Source organism: Oreochromis niloticus, linkage group LG4 (genome assembly GCF_001858045.2).
Source record: "Oreochromis niloticus isolate F11D_XX linkage group LG4, O_niloticus_UMD_NMBU, whole genome shotgun sequence".
Lineage (NCBI taxonomy): Eukaryota > Metazoa > Chordata > Actinopteri > Cichliformes > Cichlidae > Oreochromis > Oreochromis niloticus.
In genome coordinates, this window is record NC_031969.2 from 13882541 (window position 1) to 13903198 (window position 20658).

Below are 20658 nucleotides of genomic sequence, written 5' to 3' on the forward strand. Positions count from 1 at the left end.
TGCTTCGACTTCTGTTTCCTGGCTGCTCTCGTCTCCAGCGTCAGTCCTGAAAACGTTGCCAGCATGCTGACATCAAAATTTCATGTAGGTGGTATGAAATAGTAATCTGATGGTTTCAGACGGGGCCACACGCTACATCTAACCTGGTCTGCATTGTTTCTACTTCAGGTGCTCATACCTGCTCCCTCTGTGAAAGGGATGCAAGCAAACACTTTATGTTATATCTGCTATTGAAAACTAAAAGCATCCTGCTCCGGAGTTTCCATCAAAAGGAAGCACGCTGGAGAGCGAGGGAGCAAGCCACATAGCCTCAGATGTTCGGTCTGCATGTCACCTTGTTAGATTTTTAATGTGGGGAGCAAATTGAATGTGCAGAACATGAATATCGGTGATTAAAGTGAGGCGTACAGAGGCTGCCTGCTGTCACGCTGCACTCTATCTGAGCTCCTTGACACTGCAGATAAGAAGCAGGCGGTGGAGTCTGGCCTGCTGGAGGAGGAGGAGGAGGGTGAGGAGGACTTCTGTGTGTGGGGAGGCGGTGGGGTGAATAATGTCAATAAAGAAGGCAAGCATCTGCTGCCAAGGACCTCAAGGCTGGGTACTCTAGAAGCCAGGGAGACAATAACCATGGCGACAAGGCCAGTTGTTGCCAGAGCTGCGGTGGCAAATCAGCAGATGGCAGCTGGGGTGATGGATAACCCTCAGCAAACAGAGCCAGCGGCCGTTTCTGTGGCGCTGCGTGTTGCTTTTGTGCGTGCGTCAGATTCTCAGTCTGTAACGTGTACAAGAACATTTCATACCTGCATGAAGTCTTAAAACATGTTTGTGTGAGATCTTTTCAGTTAAATTAAGCTGGCAGTAAAATAACAAATCAAGTAAAACTGCAGTATTACCACCAAAATGTTTTTGTTCCAAAGAAACGTGTCCCCTGTAGGACCCTAATGTGGTAATATAGCTATTCTCAAAGTCAACACCCTGAAAATCCCAGGGCTTCCACCCAAATATTAAATCTTCACTCTAATCAAATTACAAGAGAAAGTACTTTGGCTCACCTGCAGTACCTTTGAAGGCCATCAGGGGGCCCTGGCTCTCTCTTTGGGAATCACTGTGTTAACGAGTTGTGGCCCCACGTGAGCTTCTGGTGAAACTGCTGCCGAAGCATTTTCTTAAATCAACATTATGTTGCAAATAAATAATAAAATTTAAAAGACCAAATTATTACACATAATTTATGGACATCTATGGTTTGATTTCTTTGCATGCGTGGATTGGATGGGTTGTTAAGACATCTGGTGAGAATTTCATTTCAACGGCACCTTTAGAAATAGATTTACTTAGAAAACTGCTGACGTGTTCAGTTCTTATTTTACCTGCTGTATCTTCCAGGTGAGATGATGGTAGTATTACTGCACAGCAAGGTTGTTATAGTTAACTAAAACTAAACTGAAACTAAATGGGAAACAAGATTTTATAAATAAAAACACATTTATATTACAGCTTGCCTGATGAGGCTTTGGTCGTCTACACGACTGTGAGTCCACTGCTTTTAAAATGTGTGTTTTTATTGTAATACCTGCACTGATTTTCCTAAATCTTCCCTCTAGTATGACTTACAAAATACAACAACACCTAAAAAGACTAAAACTCACACTGAAGGTAATAAAAACTAAACTAAAACTAAAGATTTTGAACCAATGAACTAAAACAAACAATCAAAAAATAACTGAAACTAAACCGAACTAAAACCAACAGTATGAATGTCAGTATGAAATAAAAGTTCAAACCTATGAGAAAATACAAAACTATAATGACTCTGCTGCCCAGAACCTTAGAATATATTTAGATTTAAAACCTCCACATGTGACGTTTTTGTGCTCTTTCTATAGATCCACTGTGATCTGTAATGCATATGTGACATGATGCAGTGGGGGGGATAATTATTGATCTCCTGCTGAATTTAGTTTGTAAGTTTGCTCACTTCCAAAAAACCCGGTCAGAAATCTGACTACCACTGATCTTTTAAAGTGAGCAAACTTACAAATTCAGCAGGAGGATCAATAATTCTTCCTCATGCATAGCGTGGTAGTGGATCAGTGTTAACTCTGTCACCTCATAGCAAGAAAGTCCTGGGTTCAAATCCAGCCTGGAGCCTTTCTGTATGGAATTTGAATGGATGGTTGTCTGTTTGTGTAAACCCTGTGATGGACAGGTTAGCTGGGATAGACTCCAAACTCTAATTTGGACAAGCAGAAGAAAATAAATAGATTGCACTTGCTTATTTTTAAGATATCCTAACCTGATGCTAAGAAGTTGTTTTACTAAACTGTAACTAGCCTGAACTAAAATTAGTTGGTGACACTTTATAAAGTGGCGCATGACTATAAGAAATTTCAACATATTTTATATGAAATTACAATGTAATTATATTTACCTACAAATCCTTAAAGGTAGATGAACTAGAATAAGGGGGTAGCAAGTCTGGCTTTTACACAAAAAGATATTACCCTGCTGTGAGAACATTTAAGTGCAATTTCATAGTAATTTTGCATCCAACAATATTTCCCAGACTTACATCCAAAATATGTTGTACTTTTCAGTGCACGGGCTGTATTATGAAGTGCATTCAACTCACCTGAATATTCGTTAGGTTAATGTACGTGATGGATGTTTTATTATTCAACAGTCCTTTTATGTATATTACAAATATACATGTGACGAAGACTGTTCTCCCTGACCAGCTTAAAGTAAAAATAAATGTGTGTGACCTATTATAGAGCCAAAGTTAAGCCACTCCATAATATGGATGTAAGATGGGGAAATACACTTTATTTTTCCACAGAATTCATATATTATTCAACACTTTACTGAAAGAATAGTTTGTTTCCTGTGAAATTTCCATAGGTATGCGATACTTAAAGTTAATCAAATTATTTTGGCACATTGCACACTACTTAAAATGAGTTATACACAACTTAAATGTACTCACAACATAGTCATTTCTTTGTTTCATGTAAACTCTGACTTCTTACCCCTTTATTCTAGTGTAGCTACCTGTAAGTATTTGTAGGTAAATATATTTATATTGTAGTTTAAATAAAGTACACTAAAATTCCATGTAATTACAGGGTAATTACACCTTTAGTCACAGGCTGTATTATAACATGTTACCTGTTAGTTAATACCTCTGTATGCAAAGCTCTTTACTTTGATGAGCTGTACTTAGGTTAACAGTTAGAACTGAAGATGAATCTGTGATGTCTAAGAGAAAAATGGGAGTAACAGAGAGATGGTGGCACCTTGAGGGTACAGGAGCAGATGTGAGGCATCAGTCTGAGACGTGAGCATGGATCTCGCACACATAACCCGATTACATTCCCGCTTCACCGGTGCCCATTGTGCTTCCCCCTTTTTGCTGTTATTGACTCCCAGCTCCGGCTGTCACACAGCATCATGGAGCACAGAGCTCCACACTGAGCAGCCTATGAACACACGCATTGTCCTACACTGCCTGTGCCCACACAGCGCAGGGCCTCGGGCGACAAGTAGAAGCTGCGGCACTGAAGCCTGCATGATGTTGCCTCTGTCTCTCTGTAAATCTGTCTGCAGACCATCCTGGTGGGGGACAGCGGAGTGGGCAAGACCTCCCTGCTGGTTCAGTTTGACCAGGGCAAGTTCATCGCAGGGTCCTTCACCTCCACCGTGGGCATCGGCTTCACGGTGAGTCCACTTTTCATGTCCACCGCTCACCCCACCCACTCTGTATTTGTTCTGGCTCACTCATACTTCTGCCTTGCTCGCCCGTGTGTCTGTGTGTGTGTGAGTATATATATATGTGTATGCTTTCTCTCCCTCCTCCTCCCACCTCATTAAGCCGCTGACTTCACCCGAGTGTTGAGGGACATGTCACCGTGATGGGCTGTTTGCACTAAAGTCGTGACATTTGCTGCGAAGCAAATCTTCTCTGTTTGGGTGCTGGGGAGTGTTTGACTCCTTCGGTATGTGTCAGTGAAGTGCGGCGTGAATCAGCGGCGCTTCTCCACTGCGCCAATGTTGCATTTTATCACTGCATTCATTATAATCCTTACCACACTGCAGGGGTTAAGGATTATAGTCAATGATGCCAATGCTACAATTGAAATTACTATCAGGAGAGCACAAGTGATGGATGCTGAGGCATGCAGGCTGTTTGCTGCTGGATGTTTGTTGCAAAGATGCTTCCAACAAGACTGATTTGATGCTTCGTGACATTTGTTTTTTTTGTGTGTGTGGCTGAGGGTTAGGCTGGGTGACAAGTGAAGGCCAAAGGAGACAAACAGGAGGCATGCATGGCTTAGTCTGGTGCATTTTTTTCCCCTTGTTGCCACACTGATGATAACTTTGGCTTTGTGTCATTGCCATTAGTGCAGCACAAAGGAGGGGGAAAAAATCTGCGGGAAAGTAGAAAACTGGCTTTGGCATTGCACATTTGCATAAGTTTGCATAAATGTATGATTCAAGGTTCAAAAGCCCTGCAGAAAGATGCACTACAAAAATAAATAGATAAATAAATAAATCTTCTGGAAGCGTAAGTGTGCTGGATTAAAGTCAGGGGTGAGACAGGGTGTGCAAAAAGCGCCTTTCATTGGGTGTCTGCAGGCGACACTTTGAAAGGACCTGGCTGAGATGATCAGCAAGGTGGAAATTCAGGCAGTTGTGCTGAGCTGGCTGGAACAAATTGAGATTTAAAGCTCTTTCAGTCTCTGCGTTCAGATATTTTAGACATGTCTTCTCTTCATAAGTCGTAAAGCAGTGAATCGGGGGGGGAAATGGGCACGCAGGAACTCGTAACTGACAGTTTATCTGATATGATCTGAAATGTTAAATTGACTCATTTTCCTCAGCTGCACCTCCAACGTGCTGCCCTGACACGGCTCTGTCATGTCAGTTAGTGAGTGTTTTTTCCATGTGGAGTAATTTGCTGAGAGTGAGAGACGCGAGTTCTTTAATGAGAACTGTGCAGGTTTGATTTAAATTACTATAACTGGGCAAATAAAGCAACACGACAAAAGTGGCAGGAGGTTAAAAAAAAAGACTTACACAGAGCTGTGAAAGTATTTGCCGCCTTCCTGAATTCTTAGCTTTTTTGCACATTTGTTGAACTTAAATGTTTCAGATCATCAAACAAGTTTCAGTATCAGACAAAGAAAACCTGAGTCAATGCAAAACACAGTTTTTAATGGTGATTTAATTGATGGAGGGGAAAAAAGTTATCCAAACTTACCTGGCCCTGTGTGAAAAAGTCATTGGCCTCTAAACCTAATAACTGGCTGTGCCACCCTTAGTAGCAAGAACTGCAATCAAGTGTTTGTGATAACTGGCAGTGAATCCTTCACATCATAGGAGGAATTTTGGCCCACTCTTCTTTGCAGATTTGTTTTAATTAAGCCACGCTGGAGGGTTTTCAAGCACGAATGGCCTATTTAAGGTCATGCCACAGCATCTCAATATGAATTAGGTCCACACTTTGACTCGACCAGTCCAAAAGCTTAGTTTTGATGTTTTTTAGACATTCAGAGGCCAACTTGCTGGTGTGATTCAGATAATTGTCTTGCTGCAGAACCCAGGGGCCTTACAGCTTCAGGGGACAAACTCATGGTCAGAAATCATCCTTCAGGATTTTCTAGTAGAGAGCAGAATTCATTGTTCCAACATTTGCAACAAGTTGTTTAAGTCCTGAAGCAGCAAAGCAGCCCTAGACCATCACACTACCACCACCATGTCTGACTGTGGTGGTAGTGATGTTCTCTTTAAATGCTCTGTCAGTTTTACGCAGATGGACTGAAACCTTCTAAAATGTTCAACTTTGGTCTCATCAGTTCACAGAATATTTCCCAGGAAATTTTGGAGATCATCAAGATGGGTTTTTTTTGGCAAATGTGAGCCTTTGTGTTTTTTGGTCAGCAGTGGTTTTCTCCATAGATTCCAGTCGCCTTTTTTCAGCTGTTTCTTTTAGAAATCTGTTGCATTTTGAAATCATCTCAGGAGCCTGGAAAGAAAAGTGACTGGACTTTTCGCTTTTCTTTCCAGGCTCCTTAGAGTCCTGTGACCTGGATGACTGACAAACCAGACAGACATATTGCATTTTGAAATCTTTTCGCCTGCTTCAGTTTGTCAGACAGCTTCCGTTTCATTGATTTCTTTATCCAACATGTCTGGCAGTAATGAGGCCTGGGTGTGGCTTTCAGCTCTCCAGGAAAAAACAATGTGGTTAATCACAGTTAACTCATGATTTAACAAAGGATCACACAGAGCCACGTAGATTGGGGTCGCTTTTTCCCTCCATAATGAATGAAATATCCATTTTAAAAAGAAACTCAGGAGTAAAACAGAAAACAAATGCGGACACAGACGGCTAGGAAACCACAAAACAACGACATTCCCAGCTCCTTGTTTTCTCATTATGTTAATGCCAGAGGGGGAGACGCTGCTGCCGCTGACGGGGACTCATGAGCTCATATATGTGAGCGGCAGATCGCATGTCAGTTACGTAACATTAATGATCTGTGACCGTGCCGCCCTTAGTCCCGTCTGAGCTCGGAGAGTCTCCTCTCCGGACGGCAGGTGGAGACAAACACTGTCTGCTGCTGTAGCTGGAACCTGGGAAGAAAACTGGTCGATCAAGAAACGCAAGAATAACAAAAGACTCGAACCAGTTAATCAAGACTCGATAGAATGTCCCAGGATAACAAAATAAATGTTTTTTTTAAATGGGGCACATATTATGGCTGAGGTTTTTGTGTGTGCGCAGCGATGTTGATGATGGTGTAAATGAACAGCCAAGTATGATTTGTGGGTCTGTAAACTAGTGGTCCGTCCGTCCACCTGTCACCTGTGTGTATTGGGGAGGAGGGGGGGTTGATCCTCGCGATCGAGCACCACCACCTGTGGCAGATGAGACAGCCGTCAGCGCGTCTGACCCCCGCGGCTCCAATGTCAGCGTGAAAGACACACCACCGTCCGCGGAGCCGCCGTCGACGTCCTCGCATAGCTGCTCACTTAATGATCTGCCCACGCCACGATGCACCGCTTCCCTCTGAACAATCACACTAATGTTTCCGCCTGCTTGTCATCGCTGCCTTCTTCTTGACTGCTGGATGGCGCCGCTGCAGCTGATGTTTAAGTTTTGACCGTCTTCTTCCGCGTCTTCTCACAGTGCGCGAGTTGAGGTGTGATTTTTTTTCTCCTCCTTTCTTTACTTGGGAAGGTGATCCTTTCGTGGCCACACGCAGTATGCGAGCAGAGGTGGAGGCTGGCGGACACTGGGACTGAGTTGGCGGAGATCTCACTGGAGGCTCGGTGCGCGTCTCTCTTCCTTTTTTTGTTTTCTTGGACACCTTCGGAGATCGGAACTGTTTGGGGTTTTTAATTTTTAATTTTGGAAGGGGGGAAGGCTCTTTAGCCTGCGCTCTTTCCCTTGGCACTGCGATGTCCACGAGAAAGGCATCGTTGACGGAGAAGCAGGCAAAAAACGGCACATCAAAATATGTCTTGGAGAGATGCGCTTCTATTAACGAGTATTACGATATTGCCTTCAAGGTGTGTATTTCCATCTTGTTGTGTCTGTGTTCGGGGGGCTTGTTTTTGCCTTTTTTCGTGGTGCTACTGTTGGAACAGGTGTGTACATTTATTGCACTGTGACAGCTGGGTGTACCTGCAGTAGCAGCAACACGATTATTGACTTTTCACATGTGCAGCGCTCACTGGTGATCACAAGCGAGAGAGAGAAAAAGAAATGCAATCTGAAGGCTCTGCCTTTTAGCAGGCCATTATTTTTTTTACAGTTTGCACAATGACAGCAGAGCAGACAAGTCATCCACCCGGTTTGGTGCTGAATAAGCCTCTCTTTGAGGAGGCTCTAAATCCTCGTTCGCCCAGATGTTTGCAGAGGGTGTACTTGTTGCTCCTCACAGCTTCTGCTGAATGAGAGCCGCCCAGGTTTTTCACACTGTTCCATCAACTCACAGAGACGGCAGCAAAACTTGCATTAAAGCGCAACTGTGTTAGCCCGTGTGCATTTGCACGGTGTGTTTTTTTCTTTTATTGAAGCAGACATGACTCTGTGTGTGAGCAACGTGTAATATTTTCACCTTCATGCTGCTGGATTGATTGTATAATTATGCACCCCCGTTGTTGTAATTATATTGATTGGAAAGGGGTGCCTGCTTAAAAAACAAATAAAAAAAATGATGAGAGTAAAATTACAGAGTTGGCTGATCACATCTTAACCCCCCCCCCACTTGCAAAGTGTCACATCCTGGTGGCAGCTAAGTCAACACTGTAGCGTACTGTGGCTGTATTTGCCTACATTATACAAGGTTACCGACATGATATACTGCACAGCGTGGTCGTGGGTGTCAAACTGTATGGTTCCAGCTGTGAAATGTTCATGCAGTGTGTTTAATGCAACGCACATCTGTCGGTTTATTTTTGTGTCAGTGGGTTTTTGTTTTGTTTTGTTTGTCTGTTTTGATCAGCTGTAACCTGTTGTCCCCTCTTCTTCTTCTTTGGTGGTGGGTCTGCTCTAGGTGATGTTGCTGGGAGATTCGGCCGTGGGGAAGACATGCCTCTTGGTGCGCTTCAAAGATGGGGCATTTCTGGGAGGCAACTTTATAGCCACCGTTGGAATAGACTTTAGGGTGAGAGAGAGATTCTATAGAACTCACCCAATGAGTCATAATGATGCTCAATTTCTCTATGAGCCTTTCCGTGTGTGTGTGTGTGTGTGTGTGTGTGTGTGTGCGTGCGTGTGTGGGTTATTATTCTTGTTAATCATATGAAGCAATAACTTGCGTGTGCAAAAACAACCTAATGCTAAAAACAACAAAAACAACAATAATCTGTCTGTTAACGAGCGACATCGACCCAATTATCACCCTGCAGTTTCCGCGAGGAACACTTCGTCATTCTGCGATGATAGCACCAAATGTACAAACGAGAAAAAAAAAAAATCAGTGGAGTTCACAGACCACTTGTGCTGTTAGGCTGCGGACTGCTTCATAAATGTCTTGGCAGATGCCTGCCCACGTCCCTATCTCCTGGAAAGATTGGCTGCAGCTCAGCTCAGTCCTGGAGGAGTCACCATGCTGACAGACGAGCTCTTATTCACACACACCTCATGTGCGCGCACACACACACAACCCACACAGTGCTGAATTTGATGCAAACGGGCAAATGTGCTGCTCGGACCGAGTGGACAGGCTCATCCTCAGCCTCCCCGTTTTCCTCCAATCAGAGCAAAGCACTCTCACTAATGGCAAGTCAAGTAGGGGGTTGGATGGGTAGGTGGGTGGGGGTGGTTCGAGGAGGAAATTGTGCTGCATTAGCCAAAGTGATGTATTGTCTTCTCTGGATGGAGGTGCAGACACGAAGGAGCGTAATGGATGTCTGACAGGTACATGAAGCATCAGCGTCTCTCACTCTGCCTCCCCTCGCTCAGCAGCAAGTGCTGCAGCCAGTTCATAAAATGCATCAACACCGATCAACACTTGCATTCGTTTGTAGTGTCAGACTGAGGGCAGAGAGTCACTTTTTGCTGTCACCTTTGGGAGAAAGGTGAAGAGGTTGTCTTCTACGCATGCACAGGCAGACAGGCAGCGTGTTGTTGCAGCTTGTAACATGGCCGGTCTATTTTCGGCATGCTTCCTTGTAGCAGTTACTCAGCATGCGGGCTCCTCTCACGTCATAATTTTGTGGGGGGGGAGAAAATGGAAACCCATGGCAACTAATGCAGGGGTTGAACCATGTCCATTCCGCCAAAAGCAGACGATTCAGCAGGTGGCAGCTCGTTGCTGCCAGTGACAGCCTTGCACACGTCATAGAGGTTTCGTTATTTGTGTTTCTGTGCGGCTTTTATGTTGTTTTTCTGTCTTTTTTCTTTTTTTCTTTTTGACGTGCGTGCTTCCGTGCTTTGCAGGAAAGGCAGGGAGCGTTTGAGACGACCTGTCACTGATATGAAGTTTCAGACTGATTAAGGAAGTGCACTTGCGAGTCATACTTCCTTCGTGTCGTGGTGGTTTTTGCAGTACATGCTTGAAAAATACATGTGACCTGGTTTCGTCCTGCAGGTCACGGTGGCATGAAACCCCCCCTCAAACTCTCCCTTCACCCCCATGATGACGCACGGGAGAACTCGTGTTGTTTGCTCCTCTTTTGCACCCTTCCCAATAATCTGTTTTCTCATTTCAGCCACAGCATTTAGTCTTTTGTTGTTGTTGTTTGTTTGTTTTAGCAGAGGTGGGCAGTTTATCCAAACATCGATAGTATCGATACGAATGTTGGTACTGGTATTGGATCGATACTAGTGCAACAGGATCGATATTTTGTTTCTATCCTCAGTTCAGTATGTAAACCTCTGAATTTTGTTTAAGTAATTTATATATATATAAACCTCCAACTCCAAGCATGCACTATATTCACAGATTTCACATAGATGAAAGTGTAAAATCTGTGTTTTGTTGTGTCAATCTATTATTGTGGAAAACAATACTCATTAGCCTTCATTAAAATGTGTTCCCAGACTGATGTCATAAATCATGACACACTGCTCTCACCTGCTGCCTTTATGGGTTAAAAGTATCGATACTGGGATTGGTATCTGCAATAATGGCCCTGTATTTACTCGTTATCGGATCAGTACCAAAATTTGCAGCATCTTAATCACAGCACTATTTTTTAGCCTGGTCGCCTAAACTATTTTAGACCGATCTTTTCTTTTCTTTTTTTAAAACAGGAAATCAGAGGGCACCCCTACAGGGCAGCAGGAAATTAACGGGGGAGTCCGTTGTTCTGCTGCCAGTCCTCTTTCTCACTGTTGTGTAATTAAGTCTCTTATCCCAAAGACCTCGCTGTTGTGTGGGTGTTGCAAATTACTTTCCCTGCCAGCATTCAAAGCCACTTTTAGTCGCCTTGTTTCTTTTTGTCACACACTGAGTCCATGAGCTTTTTTGGTCCGCTGTGATGTTCGTCATTCATTTCTGTGCCATTTCCGCAGCACTCCAGTTTCTAAGGCATATGGTGACTTGTCTCACGCAGACTCTCCTTGTTTTCCTAGAATAAAGTGGTGGATGTCGACAACCTGAAAGTCAAGCTACAGGTGAGAGCGTTGCACCTTGTCGGTGTCTGCCTGCATTTCACCTCATCGCATGACAGCTCCTCTTTCATCCCTCAAGCAGCTTTAATGGCCTCAGCTTTAGGTTCACCTCAGTTCATCCAGGGTGGGAGATTATAGAGAATCCAAAATTACCTGGAAAAGATAAAGTGATTTCTCCCTTTAAATGAAATCTGTGATTTTAACTACTGTTAAATATATCCAGTTAAAGATATTGTGATAGTAAAAAGGAATTTGGGGTTTTATTCCGGCAGCATGTTGTTGGCACACAGTCCCCCAAAACATGGCAGTCTATCATCATGACCTGTTCATTCAACACTGAGTGGGTGGCAACAGATTTAGACTCCTCTGCTATCTTAGCTTCTCTTTTTTTGCAAGCATTATACATTAGAAAAAAAAATCCTGTGATTAATCCCAAACTAGACGTAATGAGTAACAGCAGAAAATCTAAAGTCTCAAAACGGTTCAGCGACTTCAAAGGGGCTGGATGAATTGCAGCAGGTGGATAGGATGTATTCAGCATTTCCTCATACCATTTATTTTACATTACAAATCATAACATTTGTTTAGTGTGACTAGCTTCGCTCTTTGATTTGTGTTTTGGAAACACTGTTTTTTTTTTTGTTTTTTTTTAAAAAGCATATAGCTTAATATTGTATGTTAACCTACATAGTGATTCAGGAAGTTCAGAAGCAGCTCCACAACCTGCCAACATGCTGAATTAACAGAAACACCACGTGTCTATATACAAACAACTAGATTAATTTCATTTGATATTGAACTACAGGTGTTTTTTGGCAGCCAGCTTTTAATTAATTTAGCTTTCATGCACTTAAAGTTTGGTTTGTGTTTGTTATACATATAATAGTGTAAAATAAATGCTGAGAAATGCCTAGAATATAGTAAAAATGCAGGATTTATTTAAGGATTTATTCAAGAAAACAGCTGCTACACTAGGCCAACTAATTTAGCAGTTGCTCTACTAGAGCCAGTAATTTTGCAAGACAATGAGCTAAACGGGCAAGCTGGTCATTTATTATAATTATACTCCCGGGCCGCTTCATTAGGTACACCTGTTCAGCTGCTGTTGCAACGCAAATATCTAATCACCCAATCACATGGCAGCAACATTTAGGCATGTAGAGATGGTTAGGGCGACATGCTCAAATCGAGCATCAGAATGAGGAAGAAAGATGATTAAAAGCGACTTTGAACGTGGTATGTTTGTTGGTGCCAGATGGGCTGGTCTGAGTATTTCAGAAATTGCTGATCTGCTGAGATTTTCCAGAACAACATTTCTTGACTTGGCTGAAAAAAGAGGAAATATCCAGTGAGCGGCAGTTCTCTGGGAGAAAATGCTTCGTCCATGCCAGAGGTGAGAGGAGAATGCTTTGAGCTGACAGGAAGGCAGCAGTAACTCAAACAACCACTTGTTATGAACAGCATGTGCAGAAGAGCATCTCTGAGGGTGTAACATGGGCTAAGGAAACAGGAAATTGAGGCTACATGTTCACCAAATCATCTCAAACTGGATTCTTGAACATGACAATGAGTTTACTGTAGTGCAGCGGCCTCCACAGTCACCAGATCTCAATCCCACAGAGCACCTTTGGGATGTGGTGGAAGGGGAGATTCACATCAATGACGTGCAGCTGACATGAACCAAAATTTCTAAGGAATATTTGCAGCATCTTCATGAATTGAGGCAGATCTGAGGGTCCAATCCGGTTCTAGCAAGGTGTACTTAATGAAGTGACCAGTGAGCAAAAAGCTACAAAAACACAAAGTTTAGCTTTATCTGCAAGCTTTAACTTCTAACTTCAACTACTCAGATTCTGGATTTGAATCAAATCTTCACTCATTACTGCATTAGAGCTTTGTGGAGAGGTATTATCGCTCGCAGTGCGTGCTGCTGACAACAGGCTGTCTTGTATTTCGTGAGGGTGGATCAGGATGCACACCAGTGTTTGCATACCATGTAACTGTGTGCTTTGTTACCCAGATCTGGGATACAGCCGGCCAAGAGAGATTCCGCAGTGTAACGCACGCCTACTACAGAGATGCCCAAGGTAACCTTTGCATTTTTATATATTTTACTTCCTGATGCTCTCCGTGTGGGGGAAGGTCTAGAGTAGGTAATGAAGCAAAGCAGTGTGTAGCCCTTTTTTAAATGTTTCCTTTCTCACAGCGTTACTCCTGCTTTATGATATCACCAGCAAGCCATCATTTGACAACATCAGGGTAAGACTTTCTCAGATTACTTTCCCCCTTGTGCTTTTGCTGCCTCTGCCTCTCATTGCTCCTCTCTGCTCTGTGTTTATTTTCACTTCCTGCTCCCAAGCCCCCTCAAGCTGAACGTTAAACTCTATTTACATGCAAAGTACTGCGGGGGCCCGTAGCATCTTCTCTCTTTAGAATGACAAGATGTTATCATTTGCTTGGTTACACAGTTTCAATAATGAAAAGCAATAAAAGCATTCAAGGACAAGAGTGACTCAGTGACACCATGATTGATTGGAGGGTGGTAATAACGCACTGCTCAGGAGGAACAGCAGAGCGCTTGCTTCATCTGGTGGTGTTTGCTTCTTCTTTTTTTTATTCAATTGACCAATACCCCCCAACCTCTCCTCCTTTGACTGTCTATCTTTTCTACTTTTGAAGGCTTGGCTGACTGAAATACACGAGCATGCCCAGAAGGATGTGGTCATCATGTTGCTCGGCAACAAGGTGAGCATAGCTTCCGTTTAGTGTTACATAAAAGATTAGGAGCATAACAAGTCCTTCGCACAATTTTAACACACCGTTGTCACACTTTGTCACACATGCACGAATGCAAACTCTTAATCTCTTGATATAACGTTCACAAGCGCACAAATTGATGTCCTGATCGTGTTGCTGCGTGTCTCCTCTGATTTGTGTGCTTTTAATGTGCACACTTGTGCACACAGAGACGGCCTGTTTTCAAATCTGTTGCTTTCATCCATCATCCGGTGTTATTCCATCATCATGACTATTAAGGATACATTCATCCAAAAACAGTGCCTCACTAAACTGCTGTTGATTTGCTTCAAGCGGCCGATGCATTGAATATTTCCTGCACAGCGCTTCTGATGATGAAAAGAGACATTTTCCTGTCTCACTGCAACAGTAGTCATTGCTAATATATCTAAAAGCTCCCTCTGGTGGCTCAGAGAAAACTCACTTGTCTCAAGGGTCTTAGATGTCACGTAGCAGCAGCTCAGATTGTTAGCTGTGAAAGCAGCAGGACTGGTGGCATCGGTCTTCTGCTGGAGGTGGAGATTCTGACATTTCACCAGTCTGAAGGAGATCTGGCTCACCAGCTGGCGGCCCGGCTGCCAGATAAGAGACAGGACGTGCCGGCTGACGAGATGTAGCGGATGGCATGGTGAATCTGTGACCCGTCACCTACACTGTGATGACTTGTTTTTCCGTTTGCTGTCTTACAGTCAGACATGGCTGCAGAGAGGGTCGTGAAGACGGAGGACGGAGAGAAGCTGGCCAAGGTAATGCGTGACATTTTCAAGTGGTTATGTTCTCCACAGCAGAGGAGAGTCTTTACTCTTCTAATGTTTTTTCCATCTCAGGAATATGGAGTACCGTTTATGGAGACCAGTGCCAAGACTGGAGTCAATGTGGACCTGGCTTTTCACGCTATAGGAAAGTAAGTTTTAAACCTCCTGTAATCAATACCTATGTTTAGACAATGGATGAGATTACATTATGTAATGGAAATTAGTTGACCGGAGCAAGGAACCCACTTTGGTGTAGGTCAGCTGATAATTTTTGGTTTTACAGAATGTGGCTTTGAAGATTTAGTTGGTTTTCAGCATGCACATAGCATCATTTTACCAGGTAAAGCACCAATATGTCTGCCTAATGTGACAGTAGGCAGTTTTGTTGCCATGGTAGCATAATAGGGTAATATTATGTTATTCTTTTTTAAATTTTTCAGGCTTTTTTACATTTTTCCTCAAGTCTTACAAAGAGCAAATAATGCAGGTTTAAGAGATGTATGATCAAATATCCAAAAGTTACTTAGAGTCACATCTATTAAGAGATGGCTTTTGAACTGTACGTTGTAGAGGTGCTCTTATTTATAAATAAGGGGATACAAAGCTTGGTTCCCAATAGAAATTAGTAAAAGTATATATATATATATAATGCAGCTCATTCTACCTTTGAAGCACAGTGGAGGTAGTGTCATGATTTGTGCCAGCTTGGCTAAACTGGGACTGGGACATCTTGTTGGCTTGGTGCATTAGCAGACAACCACATGCTGCAGTGGTCTGGGTTCAACTCCAACCAGGAGCCGTTTGCTGCATGTCTTCCCCTCTCTTGATTTCCTGTCAGGCAGGAGTGTCATACAGCAGTGCATGGCCTGAATCTTAAGAGATACTGAGTGATGCAAGAAGAAAATAATGCAAAACCAACAAATAAATTAAATGGGTGATGGGGCAAAAAAAAATTAAGGTTTTGGACAGACCAAGTCAGAGTTCTGTTGCAGTTATGAGCACGAGGTGCATGTTTTGAATACTTTTGGTCTGCTGCTGTTTGTCTTTTTTGGAACAGGGTGGTTGCAATATGGGAAAAAGAAATCCCACAACATTTAATTTTTTAAACAATATGCTGCCAGCATTGTGGGGTGAGTTTAACCATAACCTCATCCGGTAGCTTTGGGATAAACTGGATCATAGACTACAGTGGTATTTGTGGCTGAATTTGGGCACATCCTTGGAGCCAGTTTATAAACTCTAATGGGATTTATTCCCAGAAGTCTCTAGGCTTATGTAATAGCTTATTAATGTGCATAATTTTAGAATAACTTTAATGGCCACATATGGGTAGGATATCTGAGGGTCAATACACTTTTAGCCTTGTAGTGTATTTAGTGTTGTATTCTGATCTCAGAATGGACTAAAGGTTTATTTAAAAAATGACCTGGTACTCAGTCTAAAAAGTAAACTAAAAAGACTGCACAGAATATACATAGCAGCAAAAAAATATATATACCTAAATTTAAAAAAATGAGTCATTTTTTAGCTTATTTAATGGAACAAAAAGAATGTTGCATTCATAAATATACACTGATTAATGTGTAACTTCTGTCAGAGTGTCCAAAGCTGACAATGTTAGATCCACTTCAAACACTGTTTCATTAGCAACAGCTAACAGAGCACCCAGCATATTGACACCTGAGGTAAACAGCAGCTTGACAGCCCTACACTCACTACAGATAAACAGCAGCCAGAGGTGTTTGTCCCACAGGGACCACCATAGCTTGGAATATGCACTTGAATTAGAAGGGGTAAGAAAACACACTTCAGTTGACTGCAATCTGGAACTTACTGAAATCTAGTGGTGAGATTTTACACAATATGTGTTTAAATTTTGCGACTTTTCCCCTTCTTGTGTGCCTCTGCACCACTTCCACCACTTGCCTGGAAGTAGCCTATTTGTCAATTTCACCACGGACCTCAAACTTGTGCAAAGAAAATTAAGAAAAGAAAAGAAAACAAAGAAAAAAGCCCCGGATTTGATGTTGAGGATCATTAGTGGCCAAGAAAGCTGGACGACCAATGCTGGCCTTGTAAACACAATCATTCACACAATCAACATTTGGCTTTCTTCTCTTTTCTAAATAAAAAATGAAGTTGCGGGGTGCAGGGAAAATCATCGCTGATGATATCTCGTATCTTAGACTTCAAAAGCTATTCTCCTTTTAAAGATAGAACCCTTTGCAGTACGAACTGAATATAAATTGCACTAAATTGTGCATGTTTTTGTGCTCGGTCGACAAAGGTAACAAACTAATGAATTCTCTTCAGCTCGGGTCATGCTTGTGGAATAATGAACGCTGAGCTTTCACATGAGGGTTGTTATCCGCTTCATGCATACGCCTGACCTCTGTTGTTTACTCTGATGTTCTCCTCTCGGTTATGTGGTTGGTTTTTTTCTTCTTCTCTGTCTCAGACTTTAAATTGATGCAATCAAGCCTTCCTCTTCAACTACTGCAAACCACTGTTTTTTGTTTAGTTTGTTGTTTGCTCCTGTTGTCTATAATTATTATTAGTATGGGACTGTTTGCATGTCAGGCTTTCTCTGGACTCTAAATAATAAGTGTGTGATTGCTGTATTTTAATGAGTTACTGAATGGAAGCAAATCTACAAAAGGTTCACATGAAGTCTGCAATGACTGCATATAATGTGTGCTTCCAGACCTGCAAATGAGACTAATGCAGGTGATTTGTAATGGTAATGTGATGGCAGTCTTAAGTGGATGTCAGATTAAATGATAGCATGCCTGAGGCATTCTGATAAAATCTCAGAACACGGAGATCCTGATATGTTTCTCTTCGTTTCTCATATTCTTTATTTGCTCAGCCTGTCTGTGCTCCATCCCACACATCCGCCACCTCTGCATCTAACTTCCTGCATCTCTCTCTTTCTCTATCAGGGAGCTGAAGCACAGAGCGACGCAGCAGCCAAATGAGCCCAAGTTCCAGATACACGACTACATCGAGTCTCAGAAGCACAAGACTGGCTGCTGTGGCCCGTAGCTGATGCTGATAATCTGGCAGAGAGAGACACATACAGATAAAGAAATGTGGAGGGAGGGAAAGTTTAAAAAAAAAAAGAAGAAAAAAAAAGGCTGGTCTCTCTTATGAAAGCCAATCCCTGCACCAAAACCTGAGAAGCAGACGTCCTCGTCTTCGCTCCACCGAGCTTACGGCTGAATGAAAGTGAATCTGGATTGGCTGCCATCCCCTATTTGAAATGTGAATTTCTACCTTTTATGTCACGTGTAGAGATATTTGTGGGGTTTTTTGTGGTGACAGTTGTGTCAAAGCTACCAGTCAGGAGTTGCAGACTGAAATGCTATATCCATCTGCAGGGATGGGAAGAATGAACAGGTTAAACAACCGCTGGTGCCGGCGATTGCCAGCGTGGATATAGCATTTCATTGCTGCGAAACTCTTTGCTTAATCCCAGTTATATCAGGCTGTGAACAGAATCCTTTTTTGGCCTTACAGTCTTTTAAATCTTTAAGTGAGTCTGAGTCTCACGATGAGATTGTAGCTAAAATGATCCCATCTGTTCACATCTGTACTGCTGTTAGATAGAATAAAGCCAACGTTTGGAGGGCGTTTACCTACTCTGTGTCTGTCTGTACATTCAATTCAGGGCCAGTGAAACGCCATCCCGAGTACTGTATGTGTAACTATACACAGTGGGATTATTTCCACTGTTCCCTCCACATGCACCACTCACACACAGCAACAGCACAGCACTCCCCCTCACACAAACGTTGTTATGTCCCCTTCGGTGGTGGATGTCAGTGTGTGTAGCCTGTAGCCAAGCTGTATTTGTGCATCACTTTTCTTTGTACGCTGTTCTTTGCTCATTATGAACGTTTGCTCGTCAGACTTGCTCTGTGTCACATTTGTCCTCTCTTGAGAGGTTGTCACGGTGATCACAAAGTGCCATGAAAAAGTGCTTTGTTGTCATATGATCTATAAAATATATATATATTTTGTAATGTACGTGCTGCTGCTTTATTGAAGTCTGTCTCGTCTGCGTTTCTGTGTGTGTGTGTGTGTGTGTGTGCGTGTGTGTGTGTTTGGGTGGGAGTCGCTGACGAACGGCAAGATGTGCTGCAGTTAATGAGCCACTGTGTGGCAGCAGCTGCCCTGTTTATTCTCCAACATGCACAGCTAGAGAAAATAAAGTGCTTTATCAATCCGATAGAAAACTGTACACATGTTAATAACTGTGGATTTGTGAGTGTGTTTTATGATGTATGTAGGCAAGCTTTTTGCGAAAGGATGCTCAGGATCTGTGTGGTTGCACAGGTTAGATGGACTCGTGCACTGGGGTGATGTGAGAAGACGTGAAATACTTAAGAACACAGTCGTGATTCACTGTACACCTGAAGGCAGCTCGCCTCCTCTTTGGCTCACATCCATCTAAAGTATGACTCACTTAGCAGACCCACTGAGGCTTTCTGTCCTTTCCTGTGGAAAAAAAAGTGCATTATTTGAGCGACTTTCCATCACCAACTTGAACCCACTGCTGCACGTGGTCAGCATACTGCTGAGAGCTTCTGCGTCTGTTCTCTTATCAGGGCTGGCAGCATTCTCAGCTGAGAAGTCAAATCCTGCCCGAGGTTTTAGCCGAGCAGCTTCCTGTCAGGATCTATTTTCACTGCCATGTCACTCATATCTCTGAGATGAGTTTGGGGTGACAGTGGAGTTGAAAACTGATGCTGATTATCGTTGACAGACAATCGCATAGCCAGAAGTGAATCTTTTGATGGAGTTTAGGAGTACTGAAAGTCGATGCAGGGCTCCTAAAACGCCCAGTTTGTTCACATCGATCATTTAAATCCTGGTTATCTCCAGCTTCACCTGTTTTTACTGGACTCCACTCGGGTACTTTAGCACGACTTAACTTTCTTTTGATTGGTCGCCCCTCGCAAACAGCAGGTGGGTGGGGCATCTGTGCTCACAGCCAGAGCAGTGTGCATGAGATGACCATATGGAGTACATTCACTCTCTTTGACGTCATACAGAGACAAAAGCAGGAAACAAAATATTTGAAGCTGAGCATTTAGAGCAATCTTTGCTCTCTAGGACTATCTGCACATATGCAGACTTCATTATTTGAGTCTGCCAAAGGAAAGTCCCCTTAAGTCCGATCTGGTGAGTCAGAAAGTCATAACTAGGTCTTGTCTGGTTACTAATTTGAGGTTGCAAGTCTTTATCAACCCCCAAACACTCTCATTAAAAACAGTATACAGTATCCTGCAGGGACATCAAACTCATCTCAGTGTGGGCCACACACAGCCCACTTTGATGTTAAGTGGGTCAGACCAGTAAAACTCCCTCTACATCAGTGTAAGAAGTTTAACTGAACATTTAATACCTGAAATATCTTAATATAAGAAAAAACTAATTTCAACAGTATGTATTGATTTGTCTACACAATAAAGAAATAATAAAAAAAAAATAGAAATAATTAAAAGAAAATTAAAAAAATAATTAAATCTGTCAGCATGATTCTTTGGAAAAAATAAAGAAAATAAGTTGAAAAAATTAATTTAGTAGCTCAATGCCCAAACAAATTTCTAAGGTAGTCTGGTAAATAAATATAAAAAAAAACAGGAACTTTTCAGTCATTTAATTGTTTCTCTATTACTTAATTACTTTGATGTAGTATGAATTTAACAAAAGCTGTAAAACTGAAGAAAATACAGTTAAAAGTTCATAATTTATGGGCTCCACCCCTACCTGAGTGGAATAACTGTTTATACAGCAGTGTGTGGAGTGAATATGCTAATGACAAGCAAATGTTTTACCTATGACTTCAGAAAGCTAAAAATAAAACTAAGAATTAACTGATTAAGATTTTAAAATCCCCAGGATTACTCTGTGTGTATTTTTATATGTATTGTTTTCATCAAATGCTGTTTTTTCTTCTTATTATTATTATTA

At 42.4% G+C, this 20658-nt stretch overlaps 1 protein-coding gene across 1 annotated transcript; it reads left to right on the plus strand.

The window, feature by feature from the left end:
- The first annotated feature begins 6882 nt into the window (after positions 1–6882).
- zgc:112183 (ras-related protein Rab-37) lies at positions 6883–18701 on the plus strand. The gene is made up of 9 exons (XM_003454019.5): positions 6883–7575; positions 8565–8675; positions 11090–11131; positions 13149–13215; positions 13335–13387; positions 13808–13873; positions 14614–14670; positions 14752–14828; positions 17622–18701. Exons 1-9 carry the CDS (start codon positions 7465–7467, stop codon positions 17722–17724), a joined length of 687 nt encoding a protein of 228 aa, XP_003454067.1. The 5' UTR covers positions 6883–7464; the 3' UTR covers positions 17725–18701.
- The last annotated feature ends 1957 nt before the right edge of the window (positions 18702–20658 follow it).